This window comes from Myxine glutinosa, chromosome 2 (assembly GCF_964187855.1).
Source record: "Myxine glutinosa chromosome 2, kmMyxGlut1.1, whole genome shotgun sequence".
NCBI classification, from domain to species: Eukaryota; Metazoa; Chordata; class Myxini; order Myxiniformes; family Myxinidae; genus Myxine; species Myxine glutinosa.
Window position 1 is genome coordinate 79,475,401 of NC_136262.1, and position 27,113 is coordinate 79,502,513.

The 27,113-nt window shown below is 51.2% G+C and overlaps 1 protein-coding gene across 2 annotated transcripts in view; it reads right to left on the reverse strand.

Annotated features, from left to right (window-relative positions):
• LOC137421667 (copine-4) overlaps positions 1–27,113 on the reverse strand; it is a 238,575-nt gene that overhangs the window by 87,713 nt on the left and 123,749 nt on the right. For both annotated transcript variants that reach the window (XM_068107941.2, XM_078773438.1), the window contains 2 exons: positions 25,167–25,241; positions 1,081–1,155 (listed from right to left, as the gene is read on the reverse strand). In XM_068107941.2, the coding sequence (XP_067964042.2) occupies positions 1,081–1,155; positions 25,167–25,241 (150 nt within the window). The remainder of the gene's footprint in view (positions 1–1,080; positions 1,156–25,166; positions 25,242–27,113) is intronic.

Here is a 27,113-nt window from a genome sequence, read left to right on the forward strand (position 1 = left end):
TTCTTGATATTTCTTTTTATATATTTATTTTGTCTTTATTGCGATTGTTGGGGTTGCATTTGTTGCTGTTTCATTTTCCTGTGCGGCATCTTCTATTCGCACATGTTTTTGGAAATTATTTGCAAGTTGAGTTAGGGATACTTTTTCAGGTTTGTTGTGTGTGTGTGTGTGTGTGTGTGTGTGTGTGTGTGTGTGTGTGTGTGTGTGTGTGTGTGTGTGTGTGTGTGTGTGTGTGTGTGTGTGCACGTGCACGCGTGTGTGGAACGCAAGCTGCTGGACAGCAACTGCCTTCCCGCAGGATTCAGTGTACAGAGCGGAGAGAATGGATAAGACCTTTATTAAACAAGATGGGAATGTGATAAATTGGTGCATGAGAGAGTCAGCTTAAACTTGACTGAAGCCAAGATTTCTGCCGATAAGCATGCTTTTTGATGGCAATTTATGATGAGGCTCAAGGGCAGTAACATTTGGCAAATCAAGCACAACTCAGGGAATACAACTGATGGCATGATATTGCAAAGTTTAATCTGGATGAAGATGTTGTTCCAGCAGCATCGCAGATAAATATTATCACGGTGGAACACCTGACTGCCATGGGGTTAAGAACAAAGAGTGATCAAGGAAGTGGCCCAGGTGTCCTATGTGGTAGACCACTCAAAATGGATCAAGTTGATCAACAAAGAGTTGATAACAGTATGTTTGGGAAATAAGGTGTGACTTTCTTGTTCACTTCATTCTTAACCCCATGGCATTCAGGTTTTCCACCATGATAATATTTATCTGCGATGCTGGTGGAACAACACCTTGCTCTTCTTGTGCTCTGACAAAGGGCAAATGCTCAACATATCAGCCACACCTCTTTTTCTATGGCAGTAAACACTTTTGAAGTTGACAAAATCCAAACATCGCAGAAGAAGCAGATTAGTACTCCATTGTTTGTTTTTGCTGAACTCTACAAAACGATGAAAAGGCTATCCTGGGTTGCAATTCAAATGAAGCTAGGCAAATAATAGTTAAGACAACGTACATCTTTACTGTGTCTTTCTCATATTTTTTTCAAAGCAAGCATGAACAACTTACCTTATCATCAAGCTTTCTGGCACTGAAATGAAGCTCCACATAATCACTGTTTCCTGATAACTCTTCTGCTGACACCTGCATATGTTCAACCCAAAGAGTAAATATGAGATGCTGTTTCATTATGAATCCAGTTTTTACTTGAAATCTACTAATGCACAAAATAAACAGACAAAAGATCAGGTAAGGCAGCCTTTGTTTGGTTTCCAATGTTACAAGTCACGAGTCGAGAAATAAAAGTAGGAGATATCAATTGTACAAAATCAAATCAATGTATTCAAAAGATAAACAGCTCTTGAGTTAGAACATTTTAAATAAACTGTTTATCACTCTGTGTTAAGAGATGACTTGTAGGTTCAGCGGAACATTTATATTTTAGTCCGTATACTATATTTTATTTCTCAATATATTAAGAAAATATCATTTCAATTTATTCATAATCTTTCACTTTAGTGTACATTTCATTCGTATAAAATTGTTTGTCGTGTAGTTTTATATTGCGAGTCTGACTTCTTGACTGTGTTCTTGTCTTTTCCCAACAAATACTGTGAGTGTGACAGCATGTACATGTGTTGCAGGCAAGGCATGTGGGTTTGACCCAACATCACATGGGGGAAAGTGTGAACTAAGCCTATCAGGTGATTCTGATTTCACAAACTCCAAAGTTCTTCGATTAATTGTTGGCCAGCCGGCAGGTTGTGTTGTCCAAATTTGCATTCGTTTAGAAGATAAAGGACAAGCGGTATACAAATTAGATCGGCGCAGCACTATATACAACTCTTTTTCCCCTTCCTCCTTGTAACTCAACACGACTACTTGATTAGATTTTGGTGAAGATCCGAATCTGGAATAGGATACTGTGGCGGACACAAAAGCCCACTGGCGTGGTGACATCATTCCACGCACCAAGTGGGCGGTGGCCACGCCCGAGGGGTAGGCGTGGCCTCATGATATACACCGGGCGACCAGCCCGGAGGAGTTTAGTGTTACAGTGTAGTCTTACAATAAAGACGTTTATATGTTACCGCTTGTCCACTTCCTCCTTGCTCACAAGCAGCGCGCGTAACGCCGCGCTTTACTGGTGACCCTCGACGTTGGATCTGCCGTAGCGATCCTTCCGAACACGACGCCATTGCAATGGCCAACGACAAGGCAATGGCGATTAAACTTCCCGAATTTTGGGAGGCCCAGGCCGAAGTCTGGTTCGTTCAAGCCGAAGCCCAATTTCAGCTTCGGCGCCTCACCAACGACGACCTGCGCTACTGCCATGTCGTCGCCTCCCTCGGGCCCGGCACGGCCGCTCGAGTTGTGTCCGTCCTTCGCCACCCACCGGACGGCCACAAGTACGAGGCACTCAAGCGGCTACTCCTAGCCACGTTCGGCCTCACGGACGACGCACGGGCCGATCGCCTCCTGGATCTCCCCGAGCTCGGTGAGACGCGCCCGTCGGTCCGAATGGACCATATGCTGTCACTGTTGGGCGACGAAGCCCCCGGTTCGCTATTCCGGGCGCTGTTCCATCGCCAACTTCCAGCGCAGGTTCGCCTCGCGTTGGCCGGGACCGGGCTAACGGAACCCCGAGCATTGGCGGCCGAGGCGGACAAGTACTTCGCCGCTTCGGACACGCGGGCGAGCGTTGGCGTGGCCGTCACGGCCTTCGACGCTGATGTTCCACAGCATCATCTTCGACAGCACGCTGATGTTCCACAGCATCATCTTCTACAGCACGCTGATGTTCCACAGCATCATCTTCTACAGCACGCTGATGTTCCACAGCATCATCTTCTACAGCACGCTGTGGTTCAGCAGCATGCTGATACGCACCTCGTGAACGCCGCCACGCCCCGCCCACCGCCGCGGCGAAAACCGCCACCGCGGGGAAACCCGTCGACTCCACCGGCCTGGCAGAGCCAGCCGCGCTCCTCCAGCTCCACCACCTGGTGCTGGTTCCACGCCAAGTTCGGCCACGAAGCTCGGCGGTGTCATCCGCCGTGCTCCTTCAACGGGTCGGGAAACGCCCGGGCCGGCGCTCAATTGTGGCGATGAGCGCCGGCCGTTCGAGCAGCCTGCTGTTCATAACGGACACCTTCTCCGGGCGCCGTTACCTGTGCGACACGGGAGCACAGGTGAGTGTCATTCCCGCCGGCACGTCAGACAAGCACGCCGCGGGTGGGGGCCCCGCGCTGCTTGCCGCGAACGGGACGCCCATCCGTACGTACGGAAAACGCTGCCTCTTTCTGCGGTTTGGAGGGCAGGTTTTCCGATGGACGTTCGTCACCGCCGACGTGCCCATGGCACTGCTTGGCGCGGACTTCCTGTGCGCTAATGGGCTCCTGGTCGACGTCAAGCGCAGACGGCTTGTCCAGGCCGAGACGTTCAGCTCGCTCGCATGTGCGTTGCCCAGCTCAACGAGCGGCTTGCCAAGCGGCTTGCCGAACGATTCGGTTCCGGCCACGTTGGTCTGTACGCTTCCGGCAGCGGACGCATTCACCCGCCTCCTCGCCGGCTTCCCGGCCCTCACGCGGCCCACCTTCTCGGCGGGGGCCGTCAAGCACGGGGTGGCCCATCACATCCCCACCGTCGGGCCACCGGTCTACGCCCGGGCACGCCGCCTCGAGCCGACGAAGCTGGCGGTGGCAAAAGCGGAGTTCGCTACCCTGGAGCCACTCGGCATCGTTCGGCGCTCAGAGAGCGCTTGGGCGTCGCCGCTGCACATCGTGCCGAAGCCCGGCGGGGGATGGCGACCGTGCGGGGACTATCGCCGTCTCAATGACGCCACGACTCCCGACCGCTACCCCGTCCCCCACATTCAGGACTTTTCCGCCCGTTTGGCGGGCAGGTCCTTCTTCTCGAAGGTGGACCTCATACGCGGCTACCATCAGGTCCCCGTCAGGCCGGAGGACGTCCCGAAGACGGCGGTCATCACGCCATTCGGACTCTTCGAGTTCCTGCGCATGCCCTTCGGTCTGAAGAATGCGGCTCAGGCGTTCCAGCGACTGATGGACAGCGTCCTGCGCGACTTGGATTTTGTCTACGTCTACCTGGACGATATCCTCGTCGCCAGCGCGTCCCGCGAAGAGCACCTACGCCACCTCCGCACGCTCTTCGAACGCCTGGGCCAGCATGGCCTGATTGTGAACCCCGCAAAGTGCCGGTTCGGCGCCGCCACAATCGATTTTCTGGGGCACCGTGTCACCAGGCACGGAGCCGTCCCCCTGCCGGCCAAGGTGGAGGCGGTGAAGGGGTTTCCGCGCCCCCGCACGATCAGAGGGCTGCAGGAGTTCCTGGCCATGGTGAACTTTTACCATCGGTTCCTGCCCCGTATCGCCCAGCTCCTGCGCCCCCTGCACGAAGCTCTCCGAGGTAAGCCGGGCAAAGGCGACGTTACCTGGACCGAGCAGATGGACACGGCGTTCACGGGCGCGAAGCTCGCCTTGGCTAACGCCACCATGCTCGCGCACCCGGCGCCCGATGCACCGATCGCCCTCACCACCGATGCCTCGGACTACGCGGTGGGCGCGGTGCACGAGCAATGGGTGCGTGGAGCTTGGCAACCGCTGGCGTTCTTTAGCCGGCAGCTTCGCCCGCCCGAACGCCGTTACAGTACCTTCGACCGCGAGTTGCTCGGACTTCACTTGGCGGTCAGGCACTTCCGCCATCTGCTCGAGGGCCGGGCGTTCACTGCCTTCGTCGACCACAAGCCGCTGATCTTCGCGATGGGCAAGGTCACCGAGCCGTGGTCGGCCCGGCAGCAGCGTCACCTCTCGGCCGTGTCCGAGTACACGACGGACATCCAGCACGTCGCGGGGAAGGACAACCCGGTTGCGGATTGCCTTTCCCGGGCCGTCGCCCACGCAGTCCACCTCGGCATCGACTATGCCCGGATGGCAGCGGACCAGGCCGCTGACCCCGACGTCCAGGCCTTGCGGACCGCCGTCACGGGCCTCCGCGTCACCGAGGTGCCGTTCGACGGCGCGGGCGCGGCCCTCTTGTGCGACGTCTCCCTCGGGCGTCCTCGCCCCATTGTGCCCGCGGGCTGGCAGCGCCAGGTGTTTGACGCCATCCACGGCCTGTCCCACCCGGGCGCGAGGGCCTCCCAAAGGCTGATCGCCGACAAGTTCGTCTGGCATGGCCTCCGGAAGGCCGTCCGCGGCTGGGCCAGGACATGCCTCGCGTGCCAGCGCGCCAAGGTGCACCGGCACACCCAGGCCCCGTTGGCCCCGTTCACGGTGCCGGAACGCCGGTTTGACCACGTCCACGTGGACCTGGTGGGACCTCTGCCCCCCTCGCGGGGTTTCACCCACGTCCTCACCATGGTGGACCGCACCACCCGGTGGCCGGAGGCCGTGCCCTTGGCGTCGACAACGGCGGCCGATGTCGCGCAGGCTTTCATCGCCACCTGGGTCGCCCGGTTCGGCGCCCCCTCAGACATCTCATCCGACCGCGGCCCCCAGTTCACCTCGGAGCTCTGGGGGGCGGTTGCGCAGGGGCTCGGGGTCCGGCTGCACCGAACCACGGCCTACCACCCCCAGGCTAACGGCCTGTGTGAGCGATTTCACCGCTCATTGAAGGCCGCGCTCCGGGCCACCCTCCGCGACGGCGGCTGGGTCGACAGGCTCCCCTGGGTCCTGCTGGGCCTCCGGACGGCGCCCAAGGAGGACCTGCGCGCATCCGCGGCGGAGTTGGTCTTCGGGCAACCGCTGCGGGTGCCGGGCGAGTTCCTCCCCGACTCCACGGCACCATGGTCCGCGGCACAGCAGCGCTCCGCTCTGCAAGAGACCGCCCAGAGGTTCGCCCCGGTGCCAACGGCATGCCACGGGCACCCACCGACGCACGTCGCCCCGGAGCTTCGCACGGCGGAGTACGTCTTCGTCCGCCACGATGCCCATCGGACACCACTGCGGCCCCCGTACGACGGGCCTTTCCGCGTGCTGGAGACCGGGGCGAAGCACTTCACCCTGGACATCGGCGGTACTCCTGACCGCGTTTCGGTAGACCGCCTCAAGCCGGCCCACCTCGATGTGGACCATCCACCGCCAGTGGCCCGACCCCCACGTCGGGGCCGCCCTCCTGCGGGCAGACCCCCGGCACCGCCCAGCCCCGCCGCCACGGCGCCCCCCGGTCCTGCACCCATCCCAGGGGCAGCCAGGGGCATCCCACCTGGTATCCCTGCACCCCGGACGCCGCCGATCGCCAGGGGGCGCTTCGGCCGGGTCATTCTGCGAGTCTGACTTCTTGACTGTGTTCTTGTCTTTTCCCAACAAATACTGTGAGTGTGACAGCATGTACATGTGTTGCAGGCAAGGCATGTGGGTTTGACCCAACATCACATGGGGGAAAGTGTGAACTAAGCCTATCAGGTGATTCTGATTTCACAAACTCCAAAGTTCTTCGATTAATTGTTGGCCAGCCGGCAGGTTGTGTTGTCCAAATTTGCATTCGTTTAGAAGATAAAGGACAAGCGGTATACAAATTAGATCGGCGCAGCACTATATACAACTCTTTTTCCCCTTCCTCCTTGTAACTCAACACGACTACTTGATTAGATTTTGGTGAAGATCCGAATCTGGAATAGGATACTACAATTTTTAACGTGATTTTTCACCATTGAGAGATCGAGCCAAAAACTATTTATAGCACAATATCTCAAAAATCTGTGGGCAGGTTATGAAAAAAACTAGGTGGATGAGTTGGTTAGGTGACAAGAACAAGCCGATTAGATTTTGGTTCAGATCCGGATCCAGATCCGGCCTATCTGTGGGATACAAAACGTAAACTGTTCAGCCTGGTGGAGGTTTGTGCTCTCAACTGAGTGTCGTTCTGGTTTCATTTGAGATGTAAAAATCGCCAACTACCAATCGATGCCGAATCAAATATTCTTCGCCGGCTTTTACTTTCACATTGCTTGCCATTCTTTAAAGGTACTCCCGACTAATAGATAAATAAACTGACTATTTAAACTTCTGCTAGTAAAAGTAATGAGATGTTTTTTCCTTCTTTAAGGATTGAGGATATACATTTATCCTCGTTTCCGCCATTTCTAATATCGCTTCTCCTTCCTCATTCCTTTCACCATATCTGAATCCACCACAAACACCATTATATCCATTTGGTTTCTCGCCGGCATGTCTGTTCAAATCTCCACCTTTAACTTAATTACTTATTTGGCAACTTTTACTTGAAGCAAATCTTCCTGTTGATCCCAAAATTCGTTTTGGTGTTTTTGCCTATACTTGCTTGGGGCGCATACAAGCTTACAATATTGAAAATTTCTTCTCCCATTATAATTTTTCATTGTCATTATTCTACTACTGAAATCACTTTACCTCTATTACATTTTGGATCAATCTTTCTATGACAAGAACACCATTGCCACCAATGCCCTTTTGATTTCGACAATAGAAAACAGAAATTTGTCTTTGGTGCAGACAATCAGCCTTGTACTTGCCCTTTTCACCTCATTTCTTGAAGACATCAAACATCAACTCTTCTTCTATTCCGCATGTCAACGACTTCTATACTCATTCCCGTTATTGTACTAACATTGACCATAATTGCTCTTAATTAGCCCGTCTTTTGCAGAGCACGAGATGGGGTTTTGTAATCACTTATGTGTGTCTGTCCAGGCCGTAAAAAAATTTTTTACCATTTGAGGTATTGTCATCAAATTTTCACCAAAGCTTTATTATGATATCTAGCGTGACTCGGCGTACCCCATGTGCCTCACCACACGTCGTTTCAGAGGGATAGGCATCTTTGACCATTTCGGTGTCTTTTGGGTCTTCATGGTGTTTTGGATCTTCAGGGTCTTTTGGGTCTTCATGGTGTTTTGGGTCTTCAGGGCCATTTAGGTCTTCAGGATCTGTTGGATCCTCTGGGCCTTTGAGGGTATTTTGGGTCTTTGGGGTGTTTTGGGTCTTCAAGGTCTTTTGAGTCTTCAGTGTCTTCAGGGGCTTTTGGGGCTTCAGGGCCTTTTGTTTCATCTGGGTCTTGAAGAGTCTTTTGGGTATTTTGGTTATTCGGGGTATTTATGCGTCTTTTGGGTCTAAAGGGTCTTTAAGGGTGTTTTGGGTCTTCAGGGTGTTTTGGGTCTTCAGGGTGTTTTGGGTCTTCAGGGTGTTTTGGGTCTTCAGGGTGTTTTGGGTCTTCAGGGTCTTTTGGGTCTTTGGGGTATTTTGCGTCTTTTTGGTGTTTTTGGTCTTTGGGGTCTTTTGTGTCTTTTTGGGTCTTCAGCGTCTTCAGGGTCTTCGGGGCCATTTGGGTCTTCAGGGTCTTTTTGAGCATCAGGGTCTTGAAGGGTATTTTGGGTCTTTGGGGTGTTTTGGGTCTTTGTGGTATTCTGGGTCTTTGGGGTCTTCCAGGTCTTCAGTGTGTTATGGTCTTCGGGATATTTTGGGTCTTCGGAGTATTTTGGGTCTTTTGGGTCTTCTGGGTCTTTTTGGTATTTTTGGTCTTCAGGGTCTTTTGTGTCTTTTTGGGTATTCGGGGTCTTTTTGGGTCTTCGGGGTGTTTTGGGTCTTTGGGGTCTTTTGGGTCATCAGGGTCTTTTGGGTCATCGGGGTCTTTTGGGTCTTCAGGGTCTTTTGGGTTGTTGGGGTGTTTTGGGTCTTTGGGGTCTTCAGGGTATTTTGGGTCTTCCGGGGTCTTGGTGGTCTTAAGGGTCTTGGGGGAATTAAAGGGTTGTCAAAGGTCTGAGGGGTCTCAGCAGTCTAAACGTAATTAAGAGGGTTAATTAAGAGGGTGATAATTTTATTTGAAGAAGAAGAAGACGTTTTAGTCACAGATAAACAAATGTACATAACGACATAACAAACTATATATGTTTGCTCTATCTTACTATAATTCACCAAATGTAATGTCCGTCCGTCCGTTCGAAGGTACCGCAAAAACGGCTCAACCGATCGCAACGATATTTTGGGTGAGTATTCCTGGGACCGCTGGGAGTAAAATAGGCTATTGTAGCGGTTACCGGAAGCATGACACAATCACCTTGCACCGGCCGATGACGTAACCGGCGGGCGGTTACTTGCCTGGACTCGCCCGGACGTGTCCGGACTTGCCTTGCCCGGGCGGACTCTCGATTTGCATACCACGCCCCGTTGAGAGGCGTGGCTGACTTATTTGCATACCATGCCCCGCCTGAGAGGCGTGGCTTTTGTGTGGTGAACTTTTGATATAAATTGCCGCCCGTGTTAACGGGCTATTCAGTGCTTTTGAGTTCTTTCGAGTTGAGCTTGAATAAATAGCTCAGTGAAACTTCGTTCCTGGTGTCGACCATTTTGTCCGGCTTTATCGTGCGAGCATAGCTCCACAATTGGTGACCCCTTTTCAAGAAAATGGCGATGGAGTCATCTGTAGCTTTGAAGCTCCCTGGCTTTTGGGAATCGCACGCAGCCGTCTGGTTCGCCCAAGCGGATTCTCAATTCGCCCTGCGGAACATTACGGAGGACACGACGCGCTACCACCATGTGGTCTCCGTGCTCAACGCCTCCACTGCTGCCCGGGTCCTGAGCTTCCTACAGTCGGCCGAACGCCGACAAATACGGCGCGCTCAAAGGCCTACTCCTCGGTGCGTTTGGACTCACGGAGACCGAACGCGCGCAACAACTGCTCGACCTCCCGGAGCTGGGTGAGGCCCGTCCATCCGAACGCATGGACCACATGCTTGCTCTACTCGGTGACCACAGCCTAGATTTCCACTTCCGCGAGCTGTTCCTCCGGCAGCTACCCGGGCAGGTACGATTAGCTTTGGCTAATTCGCCCATCACGGACCCTCGCGCCCTGGCCAAGGACGCCGATACATTTTTCTCGGCCAGGCGACACGTCGGAGCAGCCGCCTGGAACCCCGGGCCGACTGAGGCAACGACCGGCGCCACCACCGGCCGAGTTACCGCCACTGGCGGCAGTGGCCGCCGCGACACCCCGTCGACCGAACCCGACGCGACCGCCGGAGCCTCCACCAGAGCGGACCATGTGCTACTACCACGCCAGGTTCGGGCAGAAGGCCAGAACATGCCGCCCACCGTGCACTTTCGGCAGGTCGGGAAACGACCAGGCTGGCGCTCGCTGCCAGCCATGAGCGTCGGCCATTCAGGCAGCCTTCTGTTTATTACGGACACAGCGTCCGGGCGGCGTTTTTTGTGTGACACCGGCGCTCAGCTGAGCGTGATACCCGCCTCGGTGCAGGACAAACAGGCCACGCTTTGTGGCCCCGCCTTGGTCGCCGCAAACGGCTCCTCCATCCGCACCTTCGGTTCACGCAGCGTCGCATTCTGCTTTGGGGGCCAGCACTTCAGGTGGGACTTCATCACGGCGAACATGCCCATGGCCTTGCTGGGTGCAGATTTTCTGTGTGCGCATGGGCTTTTGGTGGACGTCAAATGGCGTCGGCTCATCAACGCGGAGACCTTCAGCTCGCTCGCTTGCTCATTGAGTGGCTCCGTACCAACCAAGCTAGCCTGCGCGCTCCCGGCCGCGGACGATTTCACCGCCTGCTCGCCGAGTTTCCCGCCCTCACGCAGCCGACGTTTTCGGCTGTCGCCGTCAAACACGGCGTCGAACACCACATCCCAACCACAGGTCCACCGGTCTACGCCAGGGCTCGTCACCTCGACCCGACCAAACTCACCGTGGCGAAGGCGGAATTTGACGCGCTGGAGCGATTGAGCATTGTGCGGCACTCGAATAGCGTGTGGGCCTCGCCCCTGCACATCGTGCCCAAACCGGGTGGCGGATGGCGACCATGCGGCGATTACAGCCGCCTCAACGACGCCACCACCCCCGACCGGTACCCGATACCACACATACAGGACTTTTCCGCCCGTTTGGCGGGGCGGGTGATCTTTTCCAAGGTCGACCTCATTCGGGGCTACCACCAGGTACCCGTCCGGCCGGCCGACGTGCCGAAGACGGCGGTAATTACACCTTTTGGCCTCTTCGAGTTCCTTCGCATGCCGTTCAGCCTTAAGAACGCGGCCCAGGCCTTCCAACGGCTGATGCACAGCGTGCTGCGCTACCTCACCTTCCTTTTCGTCTACTTGGACGACATTCTCGTCACCAGCACTTCCCGGGCGGAGCACCTCATCCACCTGCGCACACTTTTTGGGCGCCTCGGCCAGCACGGCCTCATCATCAACCCGGCGAAATGCCAGTTTGGCATAACGGCCGTCGACTTCCTGGGGCACCGCATCACAAAGCGCAGGGCCGTCCCGCTGCCGACCAAGGTGGAGGCAGTCACAAGTTTCCCGCGCCCCCGCTCCATCAAGGCCCTACAGGAATTTTTGGGGATGGTAAATTTCTACCACCGGTTCGTGCCTCGCGCTGCCCAACTCATGCGCCCCCTGTACGAAGCCCTCCAGGGCAAGCCGGCCAAGCACGACGTCGCCTGGACCAAAGAGATGGACGAGGCATTCATGGGCGCTAAGCTGGCCCTCGCCAACGCGACCATGCTGGCGCACCCGGTGCTCGACGCACCCATCGCCCTCACCACGGACGCTTCCGACTACGCGGTGGGCGCCGTGCATGAACAGTGGGTGAACGGGGCTTGGCAACCACTGGCCTTCTTCAGCTGGCAGCTTCGCCCTAACGAGTACAAGTATAGCGCTTTCGACCGCGAGCTCCTCGGCCTTTACCTGGCCGTTCGCCACTTCCGCCATCTTTTAGAGGGCCGCCCGTTCACGGCGTTTGTGGACCACAAACCCCTGGTCTTCACCATGGCCAAGGTTGCAGAGCCGTGGTCGGCCCGCCAGCAGTGCCACCTCTCCGCCGTGTCCGAATTTACGACGGACATCTGGCACGTCGCGGGCAAGGACAACGCTGTGGCCGATTGCGTCTCCCGGTCCAGCGCGAACGCCGTCCACCTCGGTGTGGACTTCGCCCGCATTGCGGCCGACCAGACCGCCGACCCCACGGTGCAAGCCTTCCGGACAGCGGACACAGGCCTGCGGTTGGCCAACGTCCCCTTTGAGGACACAGGCACAGTTCTCCTGTGCGACGTTTCCCTGGGCCAACCTCGCCCCATCGTGCCCACCGGATGGCAGCGGCACATTTTTTTGACGCCCTCCACGGCCTCTCCCACCCGGGCCGGAAAGCGTCGCAGAAGCTCGTGGCAGCAAAGTTCGTCTGGCATGGGCTCCGTAAGGATGTCCGTGACTGGGCCAACGCCTGTGTCGCCTGCCAGCGCACGAAGGTCCACCGGCACACCCAGGCCCCGTTGGCACCATTCGACGAGCCCGCGCGGCGCTTCGACCACGTCAATGTGGACCTGGTGGGACCCCTTCCCTCCTCGCGGGGCTTCACCCACCTCCTCATGATGGTGGACAGGACCACCAGGTGGCCGGAGGCCGTCCCACTGGCATCAACAACATCCGCCGACGTGGCGCAGGCCTTCATTGGCACCTGGATTGCCCATTTTGGCGCCCCTCGGACATCTCCTCTGACAGAGGCCCGCAATTCACCTCCGAGCTTTGGGGCGCGGTCGCCCAGGCCTTGGGGGTCAAGATACACCGCACCACGGCCTACCACCCCCAAGCCAACGGCTTGTGCGAGCGGTTCCACCGCTCGATGAAGGCCGCTCTCAGGGCCAGCCTCCAGGATGACGGTTGGGCCGACAGGCTCCCGTGGGTCCTATTGGGCCTCCGAACGGCCCCTAAAGAGGACCTCCAGGCTTCCACCGCCGAGCTGGTCTACGGCCAGCCACTGCACGTGCCGGCGAGTTAATCCCCGACGCCACCGGCCCCTGGTCCGCGGCTCGCCAACGCTCGGTCCTCCAGGAGGCCGCCAGGAGATTTGCCCCTGTGCCCACGTCCCACCACGACTGCCCCCAACCCCATGCCTCCCAGCACTTCGCACTGCGGAGTATGTTTTTATCCGGAACGAGGCACACCGGGGACCGCTCCGGCCACCGTACGATGGACCTTTCCGGGTCCTGAAGAGGGGACGACAAGTCGTTCATCATTGACATCGGCGGCAAAACGGACCGCATCTCTGTGGACCGCCTCAAGCCGGCCCATTTGGACCTCGACCAACCTCCACGGTTGGCCCTTCCTCCACGACGGGGCCGTCCCCTGTCAACCAAGCCCCCCGCCCGACCATCCACCGCCACGCCACCTACCACCCCCACACAAATCGCCAGGGGTCGTTTCGGCCGGGTCATCAAGACCCCCCTCAAACTGACTCTCCCGGTGCAAGTTAATTCTGGGGGGGCGCATGTAGCGGTTACCGGAAGCATGACACAATCACCTTGCACCGGCCGATGACGTAACCGGCGGGCGGTTACTTGCCTGGACTCGCCCGGACGTGTCCGGACTTGCCTTGCCCGGGTGGACTCTCGATTTGCATACCATGCCCCGTTGAGAGGCGTGGCTGACTTATTTGCATACCACGCCCCGCCTGAGAGGCGTGGCTTTTGTGTGGTGAACTTTTGATATAAATTGCCGCCCGTGTTAACGGGCTATTCAGTGCTTTTGAGTTCTTTCAAGTTGAGCTCGAATAAATAGCTCAGTGAAACTTCGTTCCTGGTGTCGTCCATTTTGTCCGGCTTTATCGTGCGAGCATAGCTCCACACTGTATTGTTTTTCCAAGTTTTCCAATTTTCCAGTTTTTCCAAACACGATGGAATAATATTTACCGATATGAACAGTGATGTGGCTTTTGTTGAAATTCTACAAATACTGTTTATTCTACGTACCAGGAGAGAGTAGATCGACTCCTGACGAACTCTTCCTATATAAACGTGCGGCTCCGAAGTAACATGGCAGCGAGTGCAAAGTGACTGAGAAACAGGTGTAGCAGCCGCTTCCGTGTTACAGATTCGGTGCGCACTCTTCACACATAAACGTGCGACTGAGAAAGGTGGGTGCTTCCGTTTTGCAGAATTCAATCTTTTTTCAAAATGGGCGCCATGTACTGTTTCGATTTTGATGACTTGCGTGTGATATGATTCAACGGATGTTTATATGAATCGTTTAAAATTTAAAAAAGCGTTCAATTTCTGATATTTTGCCTTTTCATATGGGCGTCCCAATTGAAACCCCGCCCATAGGGCGGGTACCGTTGCTCGTTATAATAATAATAATAATAATAATAATTCATTTATTTTGTATAGCGCTTTTCATGAAGCCCAAAGGCGCTTTGACAGAGTGCAAAACATAATGCATAACAAAACATGAAAACAACAATTGCAAAAAGACAAGAATCAATAGGGAAATATTTAAAGCAAAAGGAGGGAGAAGGAGAAGTGATAGTCAGGGGTTAAATGCTGTGGGTTGAATGTTGAATGCAATGCTGAACAGGTGGGTCTTGAGTGATGTTTTGAATGTGGTGAGTGAGGAGGAGTCTCTGATGGTGTGAGGTAGTGAGTTCCAGAGGGTGGGAGCAGCGATGGAGAAGGCTCTGTACCCCCAGGATCTGAATTTGGTCCGGATGGGGGGGGTCAGGAGGTTGGTACCAGCAGAGCGGAGGTTGCGGGTGGGAGTGTGTCTGGAGAGGAGGTCAGCCAGGTTGGATGGGGCCAGGTTATGGAGGGCTTTGTAGGTCAAGAGGAGGATTTTGTACTGGATTCTCTGGGAGATGGGGAGCCAGTGAAGCTTGTAAAGGACGGGGGTGATGTGGTCACGGGTCCGGGAATGGGTGAGTAGACGGGCAGCGGAGTTCTGAATGTATTGGAGTTTATTGGTGATTGTTGAGGGTGAACCATAGAGGAGGCTATTGCAGTAGTCCAGACGGGAGGTGATGAAGGCGTGGATGAGGGTTTCTGCAGCCATGGAGGAGAGGGATGAGCGGAGACGGGCGATGTTTTTCTGGTGAAAGAAGGCTGTCTTTGTGATCTGTTTAGTGTATTTGTCGAAGGAGAGGGTTTGGTCAAAGATGACGCCAAGATTCCGGATGAGAGGGGAGGTGGATACTGGGATACCGTCGATGTTGAGGGCAAAGTTATGGGTGCATTTTGTGAGCGTTTTTGGGCCAATGATGATTATTTCAGATTTATCACAGTTTAGTTTGAGGAAGTTGATTTGAAGCCAGGATTTTATTTCAGAGATGCAGTTTGTCAGGATAGAGTGGGTGTCGGTGGAGACGGACTTGGTGGAGATGAAAAGCTGGATGTCATCGGCGAAGCAGTGGAATTAGAGACCATGACGGCGGATTAAGTGACCGAGGGGGGACAGGTAAAGGATGAAGAGGAGGGGGCCAAGAACTGAATCTTGGGGGACACCTTGGGGGAGGGGAGCAGTGGGGGATTTGCAGTTATTGATGGAGATGAACTGGCGTCTGTCAGAGAGGTATGATTTAATCCAAGAGAGGGCAGTGCCGGTAACGTTAAAGGTGGATTCAAGTCGGGTGAGGAGGATGGTGTGATCGATGGTGTCAAAGGCAGCGCTGAGGTCGAGGAGGACGAGAATGTTGAGGTTGCCAGCGTCAGAGGAGAGGAGAAGGTCGTTGGTGATTTTGAGGAGAGCAGTTTCAGTACTGTGGTTGGAGCGGAATCCAGATTGGAATGTTTCATACAGGTTATTGGCAGAGAGGTGATGTTTGAGTTGAGTGGCTACAGCACGTTCCAAAACTTTCGACAGAAAGGGTAGGTTGGAGATGTGTCTGAAGTTGTTTAGGGTGTCAGGGTTTAGACCAGGTTTTTTTAGAATGGGGGTAACAGCAGCAATTTTGAGGGATGGTGGGACGATGCCTGTAGACAGGGAGGAGTTTATTGTTGCAATGATAAGTGGAGAGAGAGCAGGGAGGGAGGCCTTGACAAAGCTGGAGGGGATGGGGTCAAGAGTGCAGGTGGCAGTTTTCATTCCTATGAGGAGTTCGAGAGGTCAGTAGGGGAGACCGGGGAGAATTGAGACAGGGGAAGGCAGGATAAGGGGGGGCAGGTGGTTGGAGGGGGAGCGGGTGCGGCGGTGGTCAAGCTGTTGTAGATGTTGTCAATTTTGCGTTGGAAGAAAGAAAGGAAGGAGATGCAGTTGTCTACTGTGAATGACTGGGTGGTGGTGTCCAGGGGGCGGAGGAGTTTGTTTATTGTCGAGAAGAGTGCTTTTGGGTTTCCGGAGCCAGAGTGGATAATTTGAGAGTAGTAGGCGGAGCGGGCGTGGGAGAGGGAATCTTTGTAGTGTTGTAGGTGGTCCTTGTAGGCTTGGGAGTGAACTGTGAGACCTGTTTTATTGCGGAGTCTTTCAAGTTGGCGAGCACGAGTTTTCATCAGGCGGAGTTCAGGGGTAAACCAGGGAGCAGAATGGGTGAAAGAAACTGTTTTGGTTTTTAAAGGCGCAAGCTGGTCAAGGCAGGAGGAGAGAGTGTGGTTGTAGTAGTCAGTGAGGTCGGAAGGGGTGTCGAGGTCAATGAAGGGAGAAGTGGACATTTTTTCAGAGAGGGTGGATGAGAATGAGGTAGGTGAAAGAGCGTTTAGCTTACGGAAGTTGATAGTGCGATAATGTCTTGGTGTTGGGGTGGGGATGTTGATGGTCATAGTGATGGCTAAGTGGTCAGAGAGGGTGAGGTCGGAGCCAGAGAGATGGTGCAAAATTAATCCAGTGGAGCAGACAAGGTCCAAAATGTGACCACGGATATGCGTAGGAAAGTTGACATGTTGAGTGAGGTTAAAGCAGGTGAGTAAATCAGTGAAGTCAGTGGTTATTGTGGAGTCAGTGGAGTCCATGTGGATATTGAAATCACCAAGGAGGAGGATTGAGGGGGAGAGGGAACATAGCTGGGTCAGAAAGTAGGAGAAGTCAGACAGGAATAATGGGTGTGGTTTGGGAGGGCGGTAGACGACAGCCATGACTGACTGCGTGCGACCAGAGAGTTTAAAAGCCAGGTGTTCAAAGGATGAGGATGAGGCGATGGGGATGAGGCTGGTCCTGATGTCTTGACGGTGGATAACGGCAATTCCACCACCTCGGCCCTCCGAGCGTGGTTTATTGACGTAGGAATATCCATTGGGTGTGGTGAGGTTGAGCGTGTAGTAGTCCAGTGGTTGTTGCCAGGTTTCGGTGAGACAGAGAAAGTCCAGTTTGTTCTCCAGGATGTAGTCGTTGAGGATGAGGCATTTGTTGTTGAGGGACCGGGTGTTGAACAGGGTGAGCTTGATGTTGTTTTGAACAGCGGGGATGAATTCAGGTGATTTAGCCAGGGTTCGCAGGCAGGAGATGCGATTTTGTGCGTTGCCGTGACTCGGTGCGCTGGGACGATGAGTGGGAGTGCGCTGAGCCGACCAGAGGACGGGGATGGAGTGACCTGATTGTACATATACAAACTTACGACCGGAGCCACGGTGAATGTACCTGGGTCGTCGGAGGAGTCCATTTGATTTGATGGCAGAGATGCATGATGGGGTGGAGCGGGTATTGAGCAGAAGGAGCCTTGCGGTGGAGTACCGCAGAGCCATGCCAGGCAGGAGCGGAGAGGCGAGCACGAGGCCAAGGTTGAGGTGAAACAATGGTCCCAACGCATGGGAGCAGGCCCAAGGAAACGAAGGAGACGAAGGAGCCAGGTAGGTGAAGCCAGGAGCAGAGTCGGGACCAAGCAGAGGGCAGACAGGAGCAAAGAGACGATCACGAGGCCAAGGTTGATCACGGCAAAGCGAGAAATGCAGCGGCAATCAACCGCCGCCGCTACAAATCAAGATCACGGTGGGAAAACCGCCGCCACACCGCTGCGAAGGACACAACCCACGAGAGCGTGCCCGAGGAAACAGCGAGCAGGCGAAGGAGCCGGGTAGGCGAAGCAGGGAGCAGAGCCGGGACTATGCGGAGGGCAGACTCAATGGCCAAAAAATCCGCACGACCACCAAAAAAGCAAGCCACAGACAGTGGCCCAGTCGAAGAAGCGGCGAGTATGTGACGCCTGCGTCCTCTTCAGACCGGACTGGAAGCGGAAGCGGAAGCTTCAGATCGGACCGGACCGGAATAATAGACTAGCAGAAGTACCCGGCATTGCTGGGTGGGGGAAGCGAGGGGGAAGGGGAGGGGAGGGGAAGGGGGGGGGAGAGCGAGCCCCTTGGTAAAGCGAGCGATTTTTTTTTTTCATAGCGTCATAGCGTTCATAGCGTCATAGCGTTCATAGCGTTTCATAGCGTCATAGCGATTTTTTTTTTTCATAGCGTCATAGCGTTCATAGTGTCATAGCGTTCATATCGTTCATAGCGTCATAGCGTTCATAGCGTTTCATAGCGTCATAGCGATTTTTTTTTTCATAGTGTCATATCATTCATAGCGGTCATAGCTTCATAGCGTCATAGCGTCATAGCTTCATAGCGTTCATAGCGTCATCGCGTTTCATAGCGTCATAGCGATTTTTTTTTTCATAGCGTCATATCGTTCATAGCGGTCATAGCTTCATAGCGTCATATCGTTCATAGCGTTCATAGCGTCATCGCGTTCATAGCGTTTCATAGCGTCATAGCGATTTTTTTTTTCATAGCGTCATATCGTTCATACCGTTCATAGCGTCATAGCGTCATAGCGTCATAGCGGCATAGCGTTCATAGCGTCATCGCGTTCATAGCGTTTCATAGCGTCATAGTGATTTTTTTTTTCATAGCTTCATAGCGTCATAGCATCATCACGTGATCGCTCTGAGCGAATCAGCGCCCACCTGCTCTGATTCCGTTGATTCCGTGCGCTGAAATGCGCTGAGGTAAATATGAATAAAAAATATGGATCGTCAAATATTTTGAGTTCGGCCATGTTCGTCCCAGGCTCAATGGCCATGTCTATGCCAAATATCAAGCACGTAAGCCTCTCCGTTTAGGAGTCTATCGGTAACATTACACACACACACACACACACACACACACACACACACACACACGCACACACAAACTGTGTTTTATATATATATAGATATGGAGAAGGCAAATTTATAATTTTGGCAAAAAGGTCAAAGGTCAGCGTCACATGAAATCGTCAATTTTCATCTGATTGAATAAATGAATGATCGTTTTAAGGCCATTTTCCCCGCTAGAGCGGGGGTTAGCCTTGCGGGCCCCATGACAATCATGGTTCCCTGTTTGAAGCAATGTTTTTATGGCCAGATGCCCTTCCTGACGTCAACCCTTGGTCGCCTCTTACGATGCGCAGGGATAAAACTTTCATCTGATTGACCGCAAATTTTAAGAATTTACATATTGGGTCACTGAATTGGTTCGCCAATTAAAAGCTACAAGCTGATTGTTTTGGGGTTTTTTTTACATCAAAAGGTCAAAGGTCAACGGTGCGTAAAATCGCCAATTTTCACCCAATTGACCTGAAATTAAAAGAATTTGCATACCGGGTCACTGAATTGGTTCAGGAATCGGAAGGTAGGAGTCGATTGTTTGTTTTTTTTAGATCAAAAGGTCAAAGGTCATGGTTGCATAAAATCATCAATTTTCCTCCAATTGACCTGAAATTTTGAGAATTTGCATATTGGCTCACTGCATTGGTTCACTAATCAAAGCTAGAAGCTGGTTTTTGTTTTTTTTAGATCTAAAGCTCAAAGGTCAAGCCTGCATAAAATCATCAATTTTAATTTTGTATATATTTTTAACTGTTTTACTTATTTTGAGCCTACGGAAGAAGAAGAAGACTTGTGAATACAAGCGGACGTGGACAGGCTTTGCATTTTCAGATGCTTTCTTGTTCCCATTTAAAACTCCATCTAACCAGGACCGATGAGCAATTTTGGCCTGTTCACCATCACAAGTTGAGTCCTTTTGCTTGTACAGTTCATTTCATCCTGGTTGTCCACTGTTTGTTTTTTTGTCGTAGGCAGGTGGACTTGCTCAGGTGGTACTTTGGACTATATCACATCCACGCTTTAGAACTGTTAGATCATGAGTTTTTGAGCTGAGGTTTCTACAGCTAGATGTCCATTGCTATAGAAAACACAGACACATTAATACGGTATTTGTTATGAAAGTGATGAATGTACATCCCTCCCAAGCAATCTAGCCAGTCTATAAGAGCCCTTACTTTTAATAGATTATCCAGCTTTGCTGCATGGAGGTGTCTTCACCCCCACAATAGTAAGTTATCTCGAACAAGGTTACCCCACCAAAGGGAACCTAAGACTGACAACAGTCTGATTTCTGCATTTTCCATCCCTTTTGAAACTGTGTAATTTGTTACCGTTAGTGCTAACAACGAGTGTTTAACCTCATGGTATTGCACATGTTATAATTGCATGTGCAAAAGCAGGTAATAGTTGAGCAGGGAAAATATCATATTCACAACTGGCGAGCTTAATGTTTTTATACCAAACTTACCATTGCTCGAATCTATTAATGTATGTTTAACATTTTGAAATTAAATTATGCAAATTTATGTCCATTTTCTTATACTTTCTACAAAAAAGATGCTCATTAAAGAGCAAGGTTTAACTGACAGTGGGTTAGACGGGCAACAATTGGGCACAATTAGCAAAGGAATTAATGAACAGTAAAATAATAGAGAGTGGAGGGGAGGAAACACTGAAACCTACGAGGCAAATATTATTGTAGAGTTAATTAAATCTTTCCATTTGAAGAAAATTGTACATAAATGTATATTACATATTCCATATTTCAGAATAATCAAAATCTAATTTCGAAGCAAGACCTTTTTCCAGGACCACATTTGCTGGGAAGATATATGTTGAAGTTACAAAAATGACAATATAAGCTTGCTTGTTACGATTGACGAGGAAATTGATCTTGCATTTTGGACATAGTTCTATCCTCATTTTTTTGTATCCCAAGTCGAGGCTCGTGTAAGAGCTAACACATAAAACATATAATGAAGGGAGTGGGAGACAAGAGGGGGAGAGAGAGGGAAGCACAATAACAGTAGGGAACAGTGACATCGGGAGATCTGTGGAAGGGAGAGGGCCGGGGTATGCATTGTGGATTGGTTGAGGGAATTGGGCATCAAGGTACTACTAAATTCCTCGTTTAGCCCTGACCTTACCTCCAACGGCTTTGTTCTCCAAACTCTGAGAAACTTCAAGGGCGAGGCTATTTTCAAAACAAGCAAGCTGACTTTGCAAATGTTCATTTTCAGTGTATCAACTCTACATCTTTTTAAAATGCTATTTGTTTCTAAGTAGAGAGGAAGCATGAAGTGCGGTGGAAAATATATTGACACTCAAAACTTTTTACAAAACAACTACATAATGTAACAACAATCATCGTTTTAAGGTTCGGTTGCGAGAGGACGCTGGCGTTGCATATTCGCCGCTTCTCCGACTGGATGGATGTACAGGGTCTGCTTCTACTTTTCTGACCTGACATCTCACACCTGTCCTGCCTTTTCACACCCGCACGTGCCGCGTGTTCTCCGGCTGGATAACGGAATCTGCTTTTGATGGTACGGAATACGGAATCGAAAGGCCCGCTCCCGTTGTTTGTGGCCGTGGCCTTGTTTGCCGGTGGCCTTGTGGTCTTGGTGGCCTTGTGGCCTTGTTTGCCGCTGTGGTCTTGATTAGCGGCTGCAGTCGTTTGCCGCTGCGTTTGCCGCTGTGTTTGCCGCTGCGTTTGCCGCTTTGCCTCCTCGACCTTGGCCTCGTACTCGTCCCTTCGCTCCTGCCTGGCATGGCTCTGAAGTACTCCGCCGCAAGGCTTCTTCTGCTCAATACCCGCTCCACCCCATCATGCATCTCTGCCATCAAATCAAATGGACTCCTCCGACGACCCAGGTACATTCACCGTGGCTCCGGTCGCAAGTTTGTTTATTTGCAATCAGGTCACTCCATCCCCGTCCTCTGGTCGGCTCAGCGCACTCTCACTCTTCGTCCCAGCGCACCTGGTCACAGCAACCCACACGATCGCACCTCTTGCCTACAAACCCTGGCTAAATCACCTGAATTCATCCCTGCTGTTCAAAACAACATCAAGCTCACCCTGTTCAACACCCGGTCCCTCAACAATAAATGCCTCATCCTGAACGAATACATCCTGGATAACAAACTGGACTTTCTCTGTCTCACCGAAACCTGGCAACAACCTCTGGACTACTACACACTCAACCTCACCACACCCAATGGATATTCCTACGTCAATAAACCACGCTCGGAGGGCCGAGGTGGTGGAATTGCCGTTATCCACCGTCAAGACATCAAGACCAACCTCATCTCCATCTCATCTGCTCCATCATTTGAACACCTGGCTTTAAAACTCTCTGGTCACACGCAGTCAGTCATGGCTGTCGTCTACCGCCCTCCCAAACCACACCCATCATTCCTGTCTGACTTCTCCTAATTTCTGACCCAGCTATGTTCCCTCTCCCCCTCAATCCTCCTCCTTGGTGATTTCAATATCCACATGGACTCCACTGACTCCACAATAACCACTGACTTCACTGATTTACTCACCTGCTTTAACCTCACTCAACATGTCGACTTTCCTACCCATATCCGTGGTCACATTTTGGACCTTGTCTGCTCCACTGGATTAAATTTGCACCATCTCTATGGCTCCGACCTCACCCTCTCTGACCACTTAGCCATCACTCTGACCATCAACATCCCCGCCCCAACACCAAGGCATTATCGCACAATCAACTTCCGTAAGCTAAACGCTCTTTCACCTACCTCATTCTCATCCACCCTCTCTGAAAAAATGTCCACTTCTCCCTTCATTGACCTCCACACCCCTTCCGACCTCACTGACTACTACAACCACACTCTCTCCTCCTGCCTTGACCAGCTTGCGCCTGTAAAAACCAAAACAGTTTCTTTCACCCATTCTGCTCCCTGGTTTACCCCTGAACTCCACCTGATGAAAACTCGTGCTCGCCAACTTGAAAGACTCCGCAATAAAACGGGTCTCACAGTTCACTCCCAAGCCTACAAGGACCACATACAACACTACAAAGATGCCCTCTCCCGCGCCCGCTCTGCCTACTACTCTCAAATTATGCACTCTGGCTCCGGAAACCCAAAAGCACTCTTCTCGACAATAAACAAACTCCTCCGCCCCGTGAACACCACCACCCAGTCATTCACAGTAGACAACTGCATCTCCTTCCTCTCTTTCTTCCAACGCAAAATTGACAACATCTACAACAGCTTGACCACCGCCGCACCCGCTCCCCCTCCAACCACCTGCCCCCCCTTGTCCTGCCATCCCCTGTCTCGGTTCTCCCCAATCTCTCCTACTGACCTCTCTGAACTCCTCATAGGAATGAAAACTGCCACCTGCACTCTTGACCCCATCCCCTCCAGCTTTGTCAAAGCCTCCCTCCCTGCTCTCTCTCTCCACTTATCATTGCAACAATAAACTCCTCCCTGTCTACAGGCATCGTCCCACCTTCCCTCAAAATTGCTGCTGTTACCCCCATTCTAAAAAAACCTGGTCTAAACCCTGACACCCTAAACAACTTCAGACCCATCTCCAACCTACCCTTTCTGTCAAAAGTTTTGGAACGCGCTGTAGCCACTCAACTCAAACATCATCTCTCTGCCAATAACTTGTATGAAACATTCCAATCCGGATTCCGCTCCAACCACAGTACTGAAACTGCTCTCCTCAAAATCACCAACGACCTTCTCCTCTCCTCTGACGCTGGCAACCTCAACATTCTCGTCCTCCTCGACCTCAGCGCTGCCTTTGACACCATCGATCACACTATCCTCCTCACCCGACTTGAATCCACCTTTAACGTCACCGGCACTGCCCTCTCTTGGATTAAATCATACCTCTCTGACAGATGCCAGTTCATCTCCATCAATAACTGCAAATCCCCCACTGCTCCCCTCCCCCAAGGTGTCCCCCAAGGTTCAGTTCTTGGCCCCCTCCTCTTCATCCTTTACCTGTCCCCGCTCGGTCACTTAATCCGCCGTCATGGTCTCCAATTCCACTGCTTCGCCGATGACATCCAGCTTTTCATCTCCACCAAGTCCGTCTCCACCGACACCCACTCTATCCTGACAAACTGCATCACTGAAATAAAATCCTGGCTTCAAATCAACTTCCTCAAGCTTAACTGTGATAAATCTGAAATAATCATCATTGGCCCAAAAACGCTCACAAAATCCACCCATAACTTTGCCCTCAACATCGACGGTATCCCAGTATCCACCTCCCCTCACATCCGGAATCTTGGCGTCATCTTTGACCAAACCCTTTCCTTCGACAAATACACTAAACAGATCACAAAGTCAGCCTTCTTTCACCTGAAAAACATCGCCCGTCTCCGCTCATCCCTCTCCTCCACGGCTGCAGAAGCCCTCATCCACGCCTTCATCACCTCCCGTCTGGACTACTGCAATAGCCTCCTTTATGGTTCACCCTCAAAAATCACCAATAAACTCCAATACATTCAGAACTCCGCTGCCCGTCTACTCACTCATTCCCGGACCCGTGACCACATCACCCCTGTCCTTTACAAGCTTCACTGGCTCCCCATCCCCCAGAGAATCCAGTACAAAATCCTCCTCTTGACATACAAAGCCCTCCATAACCTGGCCCCATCCTACCTGGCTGACCTCCTCTCCAGACACACTCCCACCCGCAACCTCCGCTCTGCTGGTACCAACCTCCTGACCCCCTCCATCCGGACCAAATTCAGATCCTGGGGGGACAGGGCCTTCTCCATCGCTGCTCCCACCCTCTGGAACTCACTACCTCACACCATCAGAGACTCCTCCTCACTCACCACATTCAAAACATCACTAAAGACCCACCTGTTCAACGCTGCATTCAACATTCAACCCACAGCATTTAACCCCTGACTATCTCTTCTCCTTCTCCCTCCTTTTGCTTTAAATATTTCCCTATTGATTCTTGTCTTGTCTTTTTGATTCTTGTCTTATATATATGCCGTATATCGCTGCTGTTTGTTTTCTTGATTCTTGTCTTTTTGCAATTGTTGTTTTCATGTATTGTTATGCATTATGTTTTCCACTCTGTCAAAGCGCCTTTGGGCTTCTGGAAAAGCGCTATACAAAATAAATGAATTATTATTATTATTATTATTGATGTACATCTTTGTTTATCCTCCTACGAACAATTCTTCATTACACTTTATGAATATGTGATCCTCATAAGATATGTAGCTATGCAGGGGTAGTTTGGCCTTGTGTGCTTTCCACCATAAATGTGATATTATGTGTTTGTAAATGATAATGGGAATACTCACAGTGATACTGGACTTTCCGGCATGCTTTCCATGCTTCAGAAAAAGAGCTTTGGTAATTTTCTTGTGAGACACAATCTGAAATGGGAAAAAAAAAATTATCCAAGCATTTCACCCATTACACTTCTTTTGCCTTCACCCTAATAATTATAAATAATTGGCAGTTTGTTCACTTATTCGAAAGGAACAGTTTACTCATTGTCTCACACACGTAGAGCTGTCGTTTAGTTAGTCTTTGTCTCACTATAATTCCCCAAATGTCTGTCTGTTCCCAGGTACCGCAAAAACGGCTGAACCGATCACAACGAAATTTTGGGTGGATAATCCTGGGACCCACTGGAGTAAAATAGGCTATATTGTTTTTCCAATTTTTTGCAAATTTTCCAATTATTCCAATTTCCAATTTTCAAATTTTCCAATTTTCCAGTTTTTCCAAACACGATGGAATTATATTTACCGATATGAACAATATTCCAGTTTTTCCAAACACTATGGAATTATATTTACCGATATGAACAGTGATGTGGCTTTTATTGAAATTCTACAAATACTGTTTAGATTTTGATGATTTGCGTGTGATATGATTTAACGGATGTTTATATAAATCGTTTAAAATAAAAAAAACCTTCAATTTCTGATATTTTGCCTTTTTATTTGGGCCTCCAATTTGAAGCCACGCCCATAGGGCGGGTATCGTTGCTAGTAAAACTAATGTATGCTTGAATTGTACCATTAGTTTCATAATTCTAGCTGTATATATTGTTTCAAAATTCAATCCAGAGGTTTTCCACATTATACAATTGTGGTTACTTGTATGTTTTGAGTTTTGAGGTGTTATCAAATTTATATCCAAGGAAGTTGCCAGCTCCAAAGAAACCCGATATTGCATACAATGGTGTGCTCTCTTATTCTACAGTTGCCAAATGGGTGGCTGATTTTAAGCATGGACATGGGTCCCAACCAGACGACCCCAGAACAGTATTGATGGCAGATGCAACTGATGTGTAAATTGTTGCCCATGTCAGTGTATTAACCATGGAGGATCTGCGACACTGAGGTCACCAGAATATCCACAGTGCTCGGATTTTCTCAAGACAGATACTGTATGTTTCTAACATCAACCACAAACACTTGGCCAAGTTCAATGTCTCAAACTCAACATAAAAGGTCTTAAGAACAAAATATTTCATCTCCGAACCTCGCGCTAACAATGTCTCAACCCTAAAAAAACCTAAACACCTCTATAATTAGCAGAAACAACTTTCGTCATGATGCGAACTTCTCAAACTATTCATCACAGATAAACCAGACCTTATTACCTGAATGGAAAGTAGTGATATAATGTGGCTTCGGCACTGGGATTCTGAAACCCAATTAGAATCTATGCAATTGAAGTACAAAGGGTCACTGCCACCCAAGCCATTTTGCATCCAACCCTCCACTGGTAAGATCATGGCCTCGAGTTTCTGGGACATCAAGGGATTCCAGCTAATTGACTACAGGCTTACTAAACTAAAATGAGAAGGAAATATTATGCACAAATTACAGCAGGCCATCAAGGATCCAAATGTCAATGAGGACAAATGGCAAATCATGAAGGACAAATTATTGTGCCCGACTCAAAGGAGCTGTTAAAGGTACTGCTATAACATCATGCGAATCTTTTCTGCCACCTCCTTCAATACTCTCAGATGCATATTACATATATGGCATTATCTTCTCTTTGCTTTCTGACCTGCTTCTTTATGCTATCTCCACTCCCACAAGCAACTACTCAATTAGCCTTTCCTCACCATCAAGATACACTCTTTCAGCAACTGAGATTATTTCAGCAATGAGGACTTCTCTGAATGCTCTTGTATAAATGCTGAAGAAAATTACTTTTTTTTAATAAGCCTGACATCTCACTTCAATTACGAACATTGTGGCGCCACTCTTTGGTTTTCCTCA